Below are 15137 nucleotides of genomic sequence, written 5' to 3'. Positions count from 1 at the left end.
TGACAATTTTTTCATGAGAGAAGCTAGGTTGAAGATTAAGATATCTTTATTCCCTTGGATTTTTAATTTTAGTTTGCCTTATGACAGTACTCACTGACTCCTTTTAGGCATCATAATTTTAGTTTGCCTTATGACAGTACACACTGACTCCTTTTAGGCATCATAATTTTAGTTTGCCTTATGACAGTACTCACTGACTCCTTTTAGGCATCATAACTTCTCACTCACATGCAGCCTTCATATTTCATTTATTCCAAAAGTCGTAATTTAGCATGTTTACATGTAAATTTATTCCAAAAGTCATAATTTAGCATGTTTACATGTAAATTTATTCCAAAAGTCATAATTTAGCATGTTTACATGTAAATTTTGTTATTATCAGTGGACCCCAGGTCCCATTTTTGACACAGTAGGAAAATCCCAGAAAAGTGTTATAGCTGTCATAATTTAGTTAGAAGATTCCTTGACTTATTATAAAGAAATCCTTCACGTTTTTGTCACAGGTCATGTATGATGAACAGAAGAAAACAACACAGATAGCACGTTCTGCAATGGTTAGTATTAGAGGGTGCTGTTTTGAAATTCAAGTTTATGTTCATATATAAATTTAAGTCTTGATTGGGCATGAAAATACAACAGAAAATTTTGCTCATTTAATATACCTAGTTTGGATGCATTTATTTAACAGTCAGAATGTTGAGATTTCTTTCTGCAGTCAAATACATTACCCAGTCCATTAGGAAATAAAGCCCCCTGATAGGATGAGAAATTCGTCTTTCCATCTATGTATCATATAAGCACAACTGGAGAGAAAACCTTGTTTCACCGCTGACATTCCTCCAATCACAATTGCTCTGTCAAACCGCCAGTTTTTAACACTGTGAGCACCAGACTTACGTTTTGGCAGATTTGAATCAGCTTATTGTTGTAGAAAAATTTTAAAAGTCATTTCAAAGGGTCTACAGCTCCCACCCTTTTCATCATCCTCTTTCATGATCAGAACAATGTCTCCAGAAGAATCACAGGGAAGCAGATATTTAAAAAAAAGAACATAGAACTATAACTCTCAGAACAGGCAGGGGTGATAGTTCAAAAGCTGAGTTTCCCTTGCTTTTGCTCCAACTCTTTCCTATCCCAAAAGCTATTGAGAAATTTTTTTGAGGCCACTTATAGACTTGGCCTACTGAGTCAGTTTATTGCAACTTCTAAGTTTAAAATTAAGATGGCAGGGTTGACATGACTGTCATTACAGTACAGCAGTTATGGAGTCATCCTCAATATGACCAATGTGTCTTTTCAAGACTCTTATTTTAATAGTTTCTTCAGTTTTCTGCCTTCTCAATACAGTGCGGACTTGCTTTGTCTTGGCTGCCTATGTATGTGCCCCATGCAGGTGGCAATGGTGCCCTATGAAGGGTTGTTTAAATAATTACACAAGTTTGATACAAATCAACTGCTTTCTGCTCCAGTTTGTAAGACAGGGAGTGGTTAGCAGTAGTAATACCACTGGAAGCTTCCAACCAGAAGTCAGTCAGCACAGATACCAGTTTGTCGGGTGGGGAGGCTTTCATGCTGCCCTGTATCATGACAATAACTGGCAAATGGATGGTACAAAAGGCACTTCATAGTGGTCTCTTAGACTGAAAGCTGTTCTTGTTAATGTCAACTCTGTGTAGGGTGAATTACACATGGGTTATTGAAATCACCAGAACTATCTGTTATAGTATGAGAGTTCCTTAACAGGTGTGCAAAAATACCATAACTCTGTACAAGTCTGGTACACATGGGCAGACTTAACATCCTGGCTGGTTTGTTGTCAAGGATAGGCCATCTGATTCATATGGAGTGGTCTCATTGTTTGTCAGTATTCAGTGAGTTTATGCTTAGTGAGATAACTGGATGACTAACCACTTTGCAACAAGGTGGAACTGCAAACTGCACATCCTCCTCACCATTCCTGAGCACAGAGGTCTGGCCATCAATGCTGTGTCAATCAACATGGGTAAATGTGGGCTTATGCCTTCCACCACCAGCAGTTCAGATTAGGTCTGGCCATCAGTGCTGTGTCAATCAGCTTGTGGAAGTATGGGCTTATGCCTTTCATTTCCAGCAGTTTGGATTTCAAAAGAAGTTGAGAAAATGAGTGGCCAGACTTGTAGCTATTTCTGGTTGCTCTTCTATGATAGGACAAGTTCTGGTCATTGATCTACCTGGTTTCATAGTAGACATGCCCAGATCCCCACATTACTCAAGCAGCCATTGTTGCATAATCTCCCTCTTCATGCCTGGCTCTTCCAGAGAGTCTTGCATAAAAAAGAGATCAGCATTTCAGTCTCTCAAAAGCTACAAGTCTGTACACTTTAACAGCATATGAGGGAAAGTGGCATGTTTTCATCAGCTAGTGTAGAAACCCACAGGGGTTGGATTTCATAAATAAATGTATTTAGAGTTGCCATACGTCCTCTTTTTCCTCCTCCTTTTCAGTCCTTAAAAACTCCAGCTGGCTGAGTTTTTTAAATATCTAAAAATGTCCAGAATTTTGCACTGTTCATTCTATATCAAACAAAGATATGTTTATATTAAACACTGTATGTGTGATATAATTTTTTTGCGAAATGTTGCATACTCACTGTTACTTGTTGTATTTGCTCATGATAGATTAATGTGATATTTATACTATATATAACATAGTAATACAACGTGAGTTGGTAGATGCTGACACAGATGCACCCACTTTCCAAAGTGTACTCTTTTTTTTGAAAGTTAAAATATGGTAACCCCAACTGTGTTCATACTTTTCTTGTATATTTTTCACATTAGGAGTAAAGCAGCTCCTATTGAATTGGATGCTTTGCATTTGCACCTCCTCTTACCAATTCTCCTAATATTATTGTGATCAGGTAATGTATTCAATGGAAAATGGAAGTGTAAAGTATAGTTTTGCTAAGCCTAAACTGGTAAATATCTGGCATAATGGTGACCACATAGCTGGGGCATGGGAGGTAATTTGTAAGAGTTACTTCCCTTAGATATCTGTTGTATAGCTGTAAAGACAAATTTTTTATTTTTTGGATGGGCTGGATTTTGGAGGTAGTAGAGTTTATTTTCTAATGATAACATGGTTGGGTAAGTATTCAAAGAAATACGATTCACTAAATAATATCCTCTTTATCCATGAACTTATTGCAAGATAGGCTGTGTAGAATTGCAGGTACTTGGTATTAATATGGAGATTATACAAGTAGATTTGTAGTTTGCGGAATTGAGGCAAATACTGATATTTTTTAAAGAATTTTAAATATTATAATCCAGGGTACATTGATAATTATCAGTACTTAAGCATATATGAAATACTCTGTACAGTGATGTTTTAATATGATACTCGTACAATTTAAATATATAGTTTGTTTTCTTGTTAAAAAATGTTTTCCTATCAGTACAATTTCAATTTTAAAAATACTTTGTACTAGCCTTTTTCAAGCTGGGTACTATTAGGCATCTGTAGCAATATCATTAAAATTTCGAATACAGTTTTTAACAGAAACATCTACTGAAAAAATATGCAACTCTATGGGGAAAGTATATTTGTGTTTGTGTAGTTTTGCATGCAAATATGTGTTTGTGTTTGTGTTTGTGTGTGTGTGGATGTATGTATGTGTTTGTGTATGTAAGCAAGAGAGATCAAAGATCAGTATGGGAATGAGGATGATGAGTGATTACATCTTTTGTATTTGTGTAACTGTTGTTGTTATAGATATTATTTCTGTTGTTACATAAAAATCTGAAAATTGAATGAGCGACAGCAGGCCCTGAAGTTTTTGTACAAGTTTTCATTAGTTCTAGTTTTTAAGTTTGCAGGCAAGATAGACTGAACAATAAATTTGTTTGGTGACATGTACTTGAATGCATGATGTTTGTATTACTGAAGGTATGATTATTATTATTATTATTATTATTATTATTATTATAGGTTCCCTCTGTAATTGGCTGGCATCCAACAGGCACTATTTTCTTTGTTGGCAGTGTCAGAGGTGACTTTCAGGTAAGAAGCCAATGATATGTTCATAGTACATTGACAACAAATGGGGCCACATCAGTATTTTTGACCGCAGAAATTATGGTCAGAAGTTTCACATATATATCTTCTGACTTTAATGGCAGAGAAAAACTGAGTCCAAAGAATATGATAAAATGTGTATGATATAATTGTGTATATAATTTCTTTTTCTTTTTTTTCTTTTCTTGTGCAGTTTTACATCTATTGGTAAATATCATGAAAAAGTACATGATTGTTTTTCTGTGCTTGCATAAATCAGTGTTATTTCAGTAGCAGTTTCCTTAGAATGGTGTTGAATTATTGTGTTTCTGGAAGTGATCATCATAATCCAAAGAGAGGTAGTGGGTTCAATCCCCAGCCAAGTCATACTAAAGACTTCAAAAAATGGTACTAGAAGCTGCACCATTTGGCCTTCATCATTAAGAGGTTAGTGTTAGGAATGGTTGGTCTGGTGTTAGAATAATGTGACTGGGTGGAACATGATGCCCCAGTGATGCAGCATGATGCCCCAGTGCTGGACATCGGTATAAACATTCACACTGCAGACATCATATTGACATGACTAAAATCGTTAGAACTACATTAAAAATCAAAATCTCACAAATGACACACATAGTCCAATTAATTATTTACAGTTTAATTGTCACATCTTTTCTTTTCCTCGTGGTATGTTGATCAGAAAGACTGCATTCTGTTCATTTGAGAAAATTAACAAAATTTTCAGGTATTAATGTGTTGCTATCATTCATATAGCCATCAGAGTGGGTGGGCATCCATTTTAGTGTTCGTATGATAAACAGATTTAATTCCATTAGTATAATAACTGGCTACATTATATACCAAATTTAGTATAGCAGGAATGGTAATAAATTTGATGAATACTTGTGGTGGGGTGGGGTGGGTGAATAAACAAGATGCTGGTAGAAACTGCTGACCTGTTGAACCATGGTTTAGAAAAAAGAACAAATTGATTAATAAACAATATATCAATCAGAAATTAATGGTGGAATGAAATAAACAAAATGCCAGTCAAGTGTATATTAATGATTTTAGTTTATATTAATACAAATATTTTTCACTTCATGGTATTTGAGTATTTAATTTTGTGAAATAATAATGTTTTAAATTTGAATTTCTTACAGATATTTGATATGGCACTGACACCATTGAGAATCCAGGTACTTACAGAAGAACCAGACCCAAATAGAGTGCTTCAGATGAGTAAATTATTTAGGTAAGACCTGCACAGATTTTGTTTTCACTTCTGCTAGTAGAGAGGGAAATGTAGTTTTCACATTTTTCAGTATAACCTGATTGTCACCGTCATAACTATTTTTGGTGTATTAAAGTTGTTAAAAGTTATTATAACAATATATAGGTGAGGCAAAATATTCTGTAGAATATTTGATTGCAATTACACATTTTTACCAAGCCTTTATAGCAAGCTTTCGGATGGCATCTTGTAGCAAGCATTCGGATGGCATCTTGTAGCAAGCATTTGGATGGCATCCTGTAGCAAGCATTTGGATAGCATCTTGTAGCAAGCATTTGGATGGCTTTGTCCAAATGGCATCTTGTAGCAAGCATTTGGATTTGTCCAAATGGCATCTTGTTATGCACAAAAGTAGAAGTTATTAGTTAACACCAGAACAGAATTACTTATATATTCATGTGTTCTTCATGCATGCTTTGGCATATTTGTAAACAGTGGTTAAAATATAGTTCTGTTATTTATTTCTTGAGCTTCATTATTTTTTTAAAAGTATTTTTAATTGCAAGAATTGTACTTTAAATTTTACCCAATTCATTATGTTATGAAACTTCCAAATCTATAATACACCATAAATGAGCAGCCTTTGTTTCTCTAAGGCCATTCATGGATTGTGCAATTACTTTTTAAGCTTCATGACTTCATGATTCTCCCTCAAGTACATTCTCCAATAACATTAACATTAGGAATTTAAGCTTCACTACCTCTCAAATCCAGCAATACAAGAAAGATGAAAATTTTCTTTTCTGTCTATATGCCATATAGACGAAGGGAAGGAACTCTTGTTTATTACCTCCCCTTACAGCTGCTATGCAGCCCTGGTAGTCAACAAGTTCTTGCTGTGGAATGAGTAACATCATTCTGCATTGCCTTTTTGAATTCTTTAAGATTTTTTCATTTATAACTCTCCATCTATATTATGGTTATTTGTTTTATGTGTTAAGCGTTAGCAAGGAATTGGTAACCCTTATTGTTTTTGTGCCAATATATTTCCATTATTTTTCTGTTTTGTGGACATCATTTTTTGCATCATGGTAAGTCACATGTCATAGCATCTGATATTTGTGTGCTGTATTTTTAATTCCAAATAGTTTGAATTTGATATTTTGCAATGTTATGTGTGTTATTGATCAGGTGATTTTTCAGGTTGCTATTTCCAGGTTTTTGTCAAGCATTTGTGTGTGTGTGTGTGTGTGTGTGTGTGTGTGTGATTTGGATTTTTTAACAATTTTTCAGTGATATCGCTATGATGTCTACATTGTGACAGTGTATAGTGATGTCTAGTACTGGAGTATTGTGCTGCAGACATGTAGCATGATGTCCCCCACCCAGTCACATTATCCTGACAACAGACCAACCAGTCCTAACACTAACCTCTTAATGCTGAGGACCTAGTGAGACAGCTGTTAGTAACATTTTTATAAGTCTTTGGTATGACAAGCATTTTGGTCTTTTCGAAAGTAATGGTGACAGAATGTAGTGAATGTCGGAAGTATAAGGTCAGCAAGGACAATCGTGACTCTTGCCTTACCGTACAAAATATGATTCTACAACACCATGTCAAGTTTGCAGATTTGGTTGGAGGAGACTGTGTCTTCTGTCACAAGGAAGTATATTGGGGCAAAAGAGAAGATATAATTGAAACGTGATGTGAAGTTTCTGGAGTGTGACCTGTTGAGTTTTTACCTGAAATTGTCTTTCATCATTGGTGTAGTAGGGATGTTTTGTTGACACTCCCCACCACCACATCACACCAAAAATACCTCGAAAAGGGCTGTTAGTTACTATCACATCCAGTCAACTAGAGACGGATAATGTAGTGTCTTGGATATTTCCAAATGACACCAGGTGAATATCTTGATTTAAACCCACATGAGGAGATTGATTAAAGAGGTTACAGAGTAGTTGCTTTTGTTGGGAGTATTGCTGCCCCTCCGTCGTATACTTGAAGCCCTGGGAGTATTGCTGCCCCCTCCGTTGTATACTTGAAGCCCTGGGTGTATTGCTGCCCCCTCCGTCGTATACTTGAAGCCCTGGGAGTATTGCTGCCCCCTCCGTCGTATACTTGAAGCCCTGGCAGGTCAAGTGGTCTAAGGCACTGATCACTGACGTCTCACCTCCCTCTGTCATTGTTTATTAGAATCTCAGGCTCAGCCAATGAGAGTATGTGAGAAAGCTTGCCAATAGCTTCCCTTTGATTGTTGGTTCTTCCTGGGGTTTTACCAGGTTCTTTCTCCATCAGGTATACTTGCCACCATGTATAGCCTATTATGTGCTGAAAAATGGCATTAAACCCACAAAACCACAAACAGTTTATATATACATCTAATACTATGTTTGTTTTGTCAAGAGTGTGCACTCCCAATATTTGGCAGACTCCAGTAGTGGCTTGGCAGACCTCCAGTAGTGGCTTGGCAGACTCCAGTAGTGGTTTGGCAGACCTCCAGTAGTGGCTTGGAGTCTACAAGTCCACCTGCATGTCCGAGCTTTGGGTCTGTAAGGCCAGATGCGTGGGGTATAATTCTGATTTCACTGATTTGTGTGTCTAGTTGTCAAGACAAACAATAGCTTTAATCCAAAATTTCTCTCGATAAGTCCTAAACAGATGTCACACTTTGTACACATGCCAGTTCTTTTTGCTGGGGACTCAACTGTTATCTCTCTTCACTATGGTAAGTGGCAAGTTGGAGCCCATAGGAGGTAGCTCTTCATATAACCCATTTGGAAATGATAGACCTCTTTGTGATAGGGTGGAATCACAGACTGACCACTTCCATCTCTATTTTGGATTCGGAAATTTGGACATGTATGCTCTAATTATCAGTTTGGATGGCATTTGGGTCTGTGCCTTCCATCACACTGTTCTGGTTGTCAGTTTGGATGGCATTTGGGTTTATGCCTTCCATCACACTGTTCTGGTTGTCAGTTTGGATGGCTTTGGGTCTATGCCTTCCATCAAACTGTTCTGGTTGTCAGTTTGGATGGCATTTTGGTCTATGCCTTCCATAAAACTATTCTGATTGTCAGTTTGGGTGACATTTGGGTCTATGCTTTATATCAAACTGTTTTGGTTGTCAGTTTGGATGGCATTTGGGTCTATGCCTTCTATCAAACTGTTCTGGTTGTCTGTTTGGATGGCATTTGGGTCTGTGCCTTCCATCAACTGTTCTGATTGTCAGTTTGGATGGCATTTGGGTCTGCGCCTTCCATCAAACTGTTCTGGTTGTCAATTTGGATGGCATTTGGGTCTATGCCTTCTATCAAACTGTTCTGGTTGTCAGCTTGGATGGCATTTGGGTCTGTACCTTCCATCAAACTGTTCTGATTCAGGAGTCATTCAGAAAATGATGGACCAGACTTGTAAAGTTGTTCTGCTAAGCCCATTCAGATGGGACAAAGTCATGAATGAATGATCTGCTCAAAATAGGTTGCTTCCATGATCTTAATGATGCAGCTGGGTTTCATAGCTAAGAATGAGTTGCTCTCCACCGACAGTCAGAGTTGGTTAACTATTCTCTCTCCTCCATTGACATGGCAAGGGAGTCAGTTAACCAAGACCCAATCTGTGTTCTCAAACTGTTGGTCCCAAAAATAACTTTTCTTCCAGTTAAGACAGGAAACAAGGATATAATCCCTCGAGTCCTGATATCATGACTGAAGTCAGAATTATTACAGCATCACATACACAACATGCAAATTTCTGCACATGAGATAGGAGCATTCATAGCAAATCTTGCTTTAAAATGCAACACTGTGGTATGAGATAAAATAGAAGCCATTAGCTGGCGTGTAGTCAACTTTCTCAAGTTGTTTTCTCCAAGATCCAGCATCACACAGAAGTGAATTTAATCTGGTGAGGATAGTGGTTGCAGCCCAGATAACCACCAAACCCTTTTGAGATCTGCACAACCTCCTCCTGGGCATGGTTTTAGTGTGTTTGCTGGATTCACCCAATTTTTTTGCCCAATAAGGGAAAGTCATTCTTTTGTTCTTATCTGAGTGTTGCTATCATGGGTCAAACGACCATCAGTTGTACTACCTTCATATTAAATTACTAGTTTATCCATCGTAAAGGGAGATTAGACTTTCTTTCTACAGAGGGCGCTGATGGCAGAGGTTTGATGCCTATCCATTTCTTCCTGTTAAGTTTTTAAAAAAAAATTAATGTTAGTACATTATATTTCTCTGTAAATGCTTTCCTGGTGATATTACTAGTACATGTAATACCTCCCACACCTTTCGACATTGATGTATTGCACTATTTAAATCAGTTACTGTTGGTGCCACCTGGTAAGGGAATGAAATGGGTAAGCGTTTCATCCCTTTGCCTTTTATGTTTAAAGACATCAAAAAATTATTTTGTCCTTTGAAATTACTGGATTAAAAAGGTAGTGAAACTTATATTCCTAGTATTATTGTGAGTAATTATTCTTGGAGAAACATTATTTAGTGCAAAATTTGCTATCCTGTAAAATGTGAAATTCTTGATTTGTAATTATTTTAGAATTGGAATAATTGTTTGGTGATAATATGTCATCCTAAATTGTCATTTTGTAACAAATTTCAGAAATTGTCATTAATCTGCAGTTAAGAGTTTGGGAATTTCATATGCCAAAAGTAGTTTTGATCAGACGTTTGAGGTTTTGAAGGGGTCAGTACAGTGAAATACTATCAGTTAATTTAATTAAGGGAACAGTACTGGGTGACTATCAGTTGATTTAATTAAGGGGACAGTACAGTGAAACACTATCAGTTGATTTAACTACATTTGTCGAACATTAGTCCATTATGAAATTGAGTACCTTTCTTTTATTTAGGATGTGTTTCTTTAGAAATAGAAATTATTTTGCCCGTACTATAATCTAATTTGCATTTTAAATGATAATTGGTTCACTTAAGAATGATCAATTTTAGAAATTCAAGTTATGATTTAAAGTTAATGTAAGATCACTTAAACATCAATCATTGATATTCTTCATGGCCTGTCTAGTTGTATCATGAAGTGTTTTCTTGTCAGTGACCTAACAAACTCGAAACATCTGCAGACTCACACAAAATGTGTTTGCTTTCAGCCCTTAAAATATTCAGATATCTACACTGTCATGATTTGGTTTTGAAAGCAGTGATAAAATCATCATTGTCCGTTGAGTTGTGTACCATTCAATTGTGATACTGGGAGAATCTGGCTTATGTGAAGATTTTCTTACCAGAAATCTGCTAAACAAATGATCTCTCTTGCATGAGTGCATGTACAAGTACAAAATAGACACAACAGTTTTCTGAGAAGTTAATAACATGATATGATGCAAGCTGCTGCTGTGAATGGCATATTGTATTATTATAAATATAGTTATTTTCTTTTTTTATTTCACATAAGTGCAGACTTCAAGATTCCTGATGACATTAAAAGTTGATTTTACTGAATTATATATTACAGGGTCATTCCATATTTATTTTGTTATGCTGTGCCTTATAATTGTAATATTATTTGATAAAATTTGTTTATTTCTAGGGTTCCTCCTCCTTTGAAAGAAATACATTGGTGCCCTTTTGACCCTCAATCAGCAGACTGGGGAGGGGACTACACAGATGCCATGGTGATAGTGTATGAGAGGTAGTATTAGATTTAAAGTCTCAGGTGAAGTTTGGATTTAACTGCATTTTAAGCACAAGATAGGCTATACATGGTGGCCACTATATTTGCTGGAGGAAGAATCCAGGAAGAACCACTGACCCATGGGAAGCTACTAGCAATTTTTTTAACATACCCATACATGTTGAGATTGAACTCATGCAGACAGAGGTGATATGTGTGAGTGATCTGGAAATGCAAGAGCCTTAGACCACTTGGCCACCTGCTTTTATTAGACCACTTGGCCACCTGCTTATATTAGACCACTTGGCCTGCTGCTTATATTAGACCACTGGGCCACCTACTTATACTAGACTACTTGGCCACCTGCTTATATTAGACCACTTGGCCATCTGCTTATATTAGACTACTTGGCCACCTACTTATATTAGACCAATTGGCCAGCTGCTTATAATAGACTACTTGGCCACCTGCTTATATTTGACCACTTGGCCATCTGATTATATTAGACCACTGGGCCACCTGATTATATTAGACTACTTGGCCACCTGCTTATATTAGACCACTTGGCCATCTACTTATATTAGACCACTTGGCCACCTGCTTATATTAGACCACTTGGCCATCTGCTTATATTAGACCACTGGCCACCTGCTTATATTAGACCACTTGGCCACCTGCTTATATTTGACCACTTGGTCATCTGATTATATTAGACCACTGGGCCACTTACTTATATTAGACCACTTGGCCATCTGCTTATATTAGACCACTTGGCCATCTACTTATATTAGACCACTGGGCCACCTGCTTATATTAGACTACTTGGCCACCTGCTTATATTGGACCACTTGGCCATCTGCTTATATTAGACTACTTGGCCACCTACTTATATTAGACCAATTGGCCAGCTGCTTATAATAGACTACTTGGCCACCTGCTTATATTTGACCACTTGGCCATCTGATTATATTAGACCACTGGGCCACCTGCTTATATTAGACTACTTGGCCACCTGCTTATATTAGACCACTTGGCCATCTACTTATATTAGACCACTTGGCCACCTGCTTATATTAGACCACTTGGCCATCTGCTTATATTAGACCACTTGGCCACCTGCTTATATTTGACCACTTGGTCATCTGATTATATTAGACCACTGGGCCACTTACTTATATTAGACCACTTGGCCATCTGCTTATATTAGACCACTTGGCCATCTACTTATATTAGACCACTGGGCCACCTGCTTATATTAGACTACTTGGCCACCTGCTTATATTGGACCACTTGGCCATCTGCTTATATTAGACCAATTGGCCAGCTGCTTATAATAGACTACTTGGCCACCTGCTTATATTTGACCACTTGGCCATCTGATTATATTAGACCACTGGGCCACCTGCTTATATTAGACTACTTGGCCACCTGCTTATATTAGACCACTTGGCCATCTGCTTATATTAGACCACTTGGCCATCTACTTATATTAGACTACTTGGCCATCTGCTTATATTAGACCACTTGGCCATCTACTTATATTAGACTACTTGGCCATCTGCTTATATTAGACCACTTGGCCATCTGCTTATATTAGACCACTTGGCCATCTACTTATATTAGACTACTTGGCCATCTGCTTATATTAGACTACTTGGCCATCTGCTTATATTAGACCACTTGGCCACCTGCTTATATTAGACCACTTGGCCATCTGCTTATATTAGACCACTTGGCCATCTACTTATACTAGACTACTTGGCCACCTGCTTATATTAGACCACTTGGCCATCTGCTTATATTAGACCACTTGGCCATCTACTTATATTAGACTACTTGGCCATCTGCTTATATTAGACCACTTGGCCATCTACTTATATTAGACTACTTGGCCATCTGCTTATATTAGACCACTTGGCCATCTGCTTATATTAGACCACTTGGCCATCTACTTATATTAGACCAATTGGCCACCTGCTTATATTTGACCACTTGGCCATCTGATTATATTAGACCACTGGGCCACCTGCTTATATTAGACTACTTGGCCACCTGCTTATATTAGACTACTTGGCCACCTGCTTATATTAGACCACTTGGCCATCTACTTATATTAGACTACTTGGCCATCTGCTTATATTAGACCACTGGGCCACCTACTTATATACATAAAATTGCCTCCTTTTAATTTTTTTATAAATCAGGTTTTAAGAGTTCATACATTTTTTTAATGGTCTGCTTTTATTGTATTCATACAGGGATTCCTCTATTCATTTGTTCATCTCAATATTTTCCTGTTATTTTGCTCTGACTTTTCTTCTTTCCCACAGTATTTGTAAATGCTACACAAGTGTTATAAATGTATTATAAGTTACCTTATATTTAAAGCTTGCTAAGGACTGTATATACTATACCCCCGGAATCACAGTCATCAATGTAGAAGTAAACGATTTCAAAGACAACAGTTGCTGATATAATCAATAAACTTTTTTATGTACATACATCCTGAGGAGTAATGTACCACCATATCAGAGGTAAGTCACCATAACCTACTTTTAACACTCTGTGACAAGATACATATTTTATATTTAGGTAAATTTGTGGAATACTTGCTGGTACAGTCATAAAATAGGCGCATACATTTTGGGAAGTATTACACTAAAATAGGTCAGTGTTACCTACTTTTCATGTTGCAGGGGTCTTGTACATTATCTGCATTTAGGCCATTTTCTGGAATACTGTTGCTTATACAATCATAAAAATAGAAATGTATATACATCATAAGGAGTACTACACCCAGTACCATAAATAGGTCACTGTGACCTCCTTTTCATGCTCCAGTGATGATATATACCTTTTACATTTAAGTTAACTTCCAGGACACTGTCACTTCTATCATCATGTCAGTAGATATGCGAATGCATCCTTAGGGTTATCCATCGTGATTCAGATGTTGGTTGATGTGGGTGCATGTTCCAGTTATTATAACACCTTCTGTGTTGAGGTCATTTTCTGAGATGCTGTTGCTTGCACAGTTGTGAAACTTCATCATATATTATTGAAACACCTCTGTGGGTGAATTTCTTGAAAACTGTTGCTCGTAAAGTCATGAAACTTGCTATGTGCATGCATGCTGAGGAGTACCATTCATTGATATAACAAGTAGATAATTTTTACACTTCAATAATTCTTTTCACGTTTGGTGTTTAGGTGATTCTTATGGACCCCATTACAGTCATCAGTCTGGATATAAGCACCGCCATATCAAAGGAATATCTCATGTCTGAATAAATATATGGAGGCGAGCTTTATTGTCTTCCGACAGCTTTATTTTTTGTTAAGAAATGCAGTGGGGTGTTTTTTGGTCTTTTTTCGTTTGGTGCTGTCATTGATTCACATTGTTACATTTAAGTATATCTCTTCTTTGTCTTGTAGTTCTATTACATTACTAGAATATTAATTTATCAGTCGTCCGATTTATTTTGAAAAACTCAACAAATTTGGTATCTTGTTTTCAGAGGGCCTCTTGCAATGTTGATGTTGCCACTGGGTATTATTAGCCGGGAAAGGTTCTCTTGTTTGGAGCTTGTCAAAGAATATATCAGACAGAAGCAAGTTGATGAGGTTTGTAGAAGTAAATTTGCATTGATTTGCAACAACAAATATTGTAGAACTATTATAAAACTATATATGGATATAAGACTATATATAGATTTAAAATTATATAAAGATATATATATAAAGTATTTGTCTCCTTGCACCTTGCTAGAAAATCGTTCATATCAGAAAATTGAAAATGTCAAAAGTAAACTAAATTTGGCATCAAAACTGATGCTCAGATAGTTGAGCCTTGCTTTAGTACTGTACATTATTCTACTAATAAGGAAGGTTAATAGTCCTTTAAAGTTGATAAATATCTGTTTATTGTATGAAGCAGTTATCTACCCAGTCTAACCTCAACCTTCCCCTTTCTGACAGTGGTAACCATTTATGCAAGTCCAGGGCTTGTTATTTCAGGTTTCATTATATGAACCAGTCTAACCCCAACCATTATCCTTTCTGATAGTGGTAACGATTTACATAATTACCTTACTAAATTTATAAAAAGAATTGCTACAATGCTAATATAATAATATCCAGCCTTTCTCAAACCAAAACTGTTCCAGGCTACCCATTATTTTGTTTAAACATCAATTTAATAAATAAATATAACT

General features: G+C 36.7%; 1 protein-coding gene across 2 annotated transcripts in view; it reads left to right on the top strand.

The window, feature by feature from the left end:
* Positions 1 to 15137, top strand: part of LOC149804325 (WD repeat-containing and planar cell polarity effector protein fritz homolog) — a 98834-nt gene that overhangs the window by 59968 nt on the left and 23729 nt on the right. For both annotated transcript variants that reach the window (XM_089938815.1, XM_089938823.1), the window contains exons 13-17: positions 504 to 554; positions 3971 to 4042; positions 5200 to 5291; positions 10840 to 10941; positions 14442 to 14547. In XM_089938815.1, the coding sequence (XP_089794941.1) occupies positions 504 to 554; positions 3971 to 4042; positions 5200 to 5291; positions 10840 to 10941; positions 14442 to 14547 (423 nt within the window). The remainder of the gene's footprint in view (positions 1 to 503; positions 555 to 3970; positions 4043 to 5199; positions 5292 to 10839; positions 10942 to 14441; positions 14548 to 15137) is intronic.

The sequence above is a fragment of the Sinohyriopsis cumingii genome, chromosome 2 (assembly GCF_028554795.1).
Source record: "Sinohyriopsis cumingii isolate HCF-2022 chromosome 2, ASM2855479v2, whole genome shotgun sequence".
Lineage (NCBI taxonomy): Eukaryota > Metazoa > Mollusca > Bivalvia > Unionida > Unionidae > Sinohyriopsis > Sinohyriopsis cumingii.
This window is presented reverse-complemented; position numbering and strand designations above follow the sequence as displayed.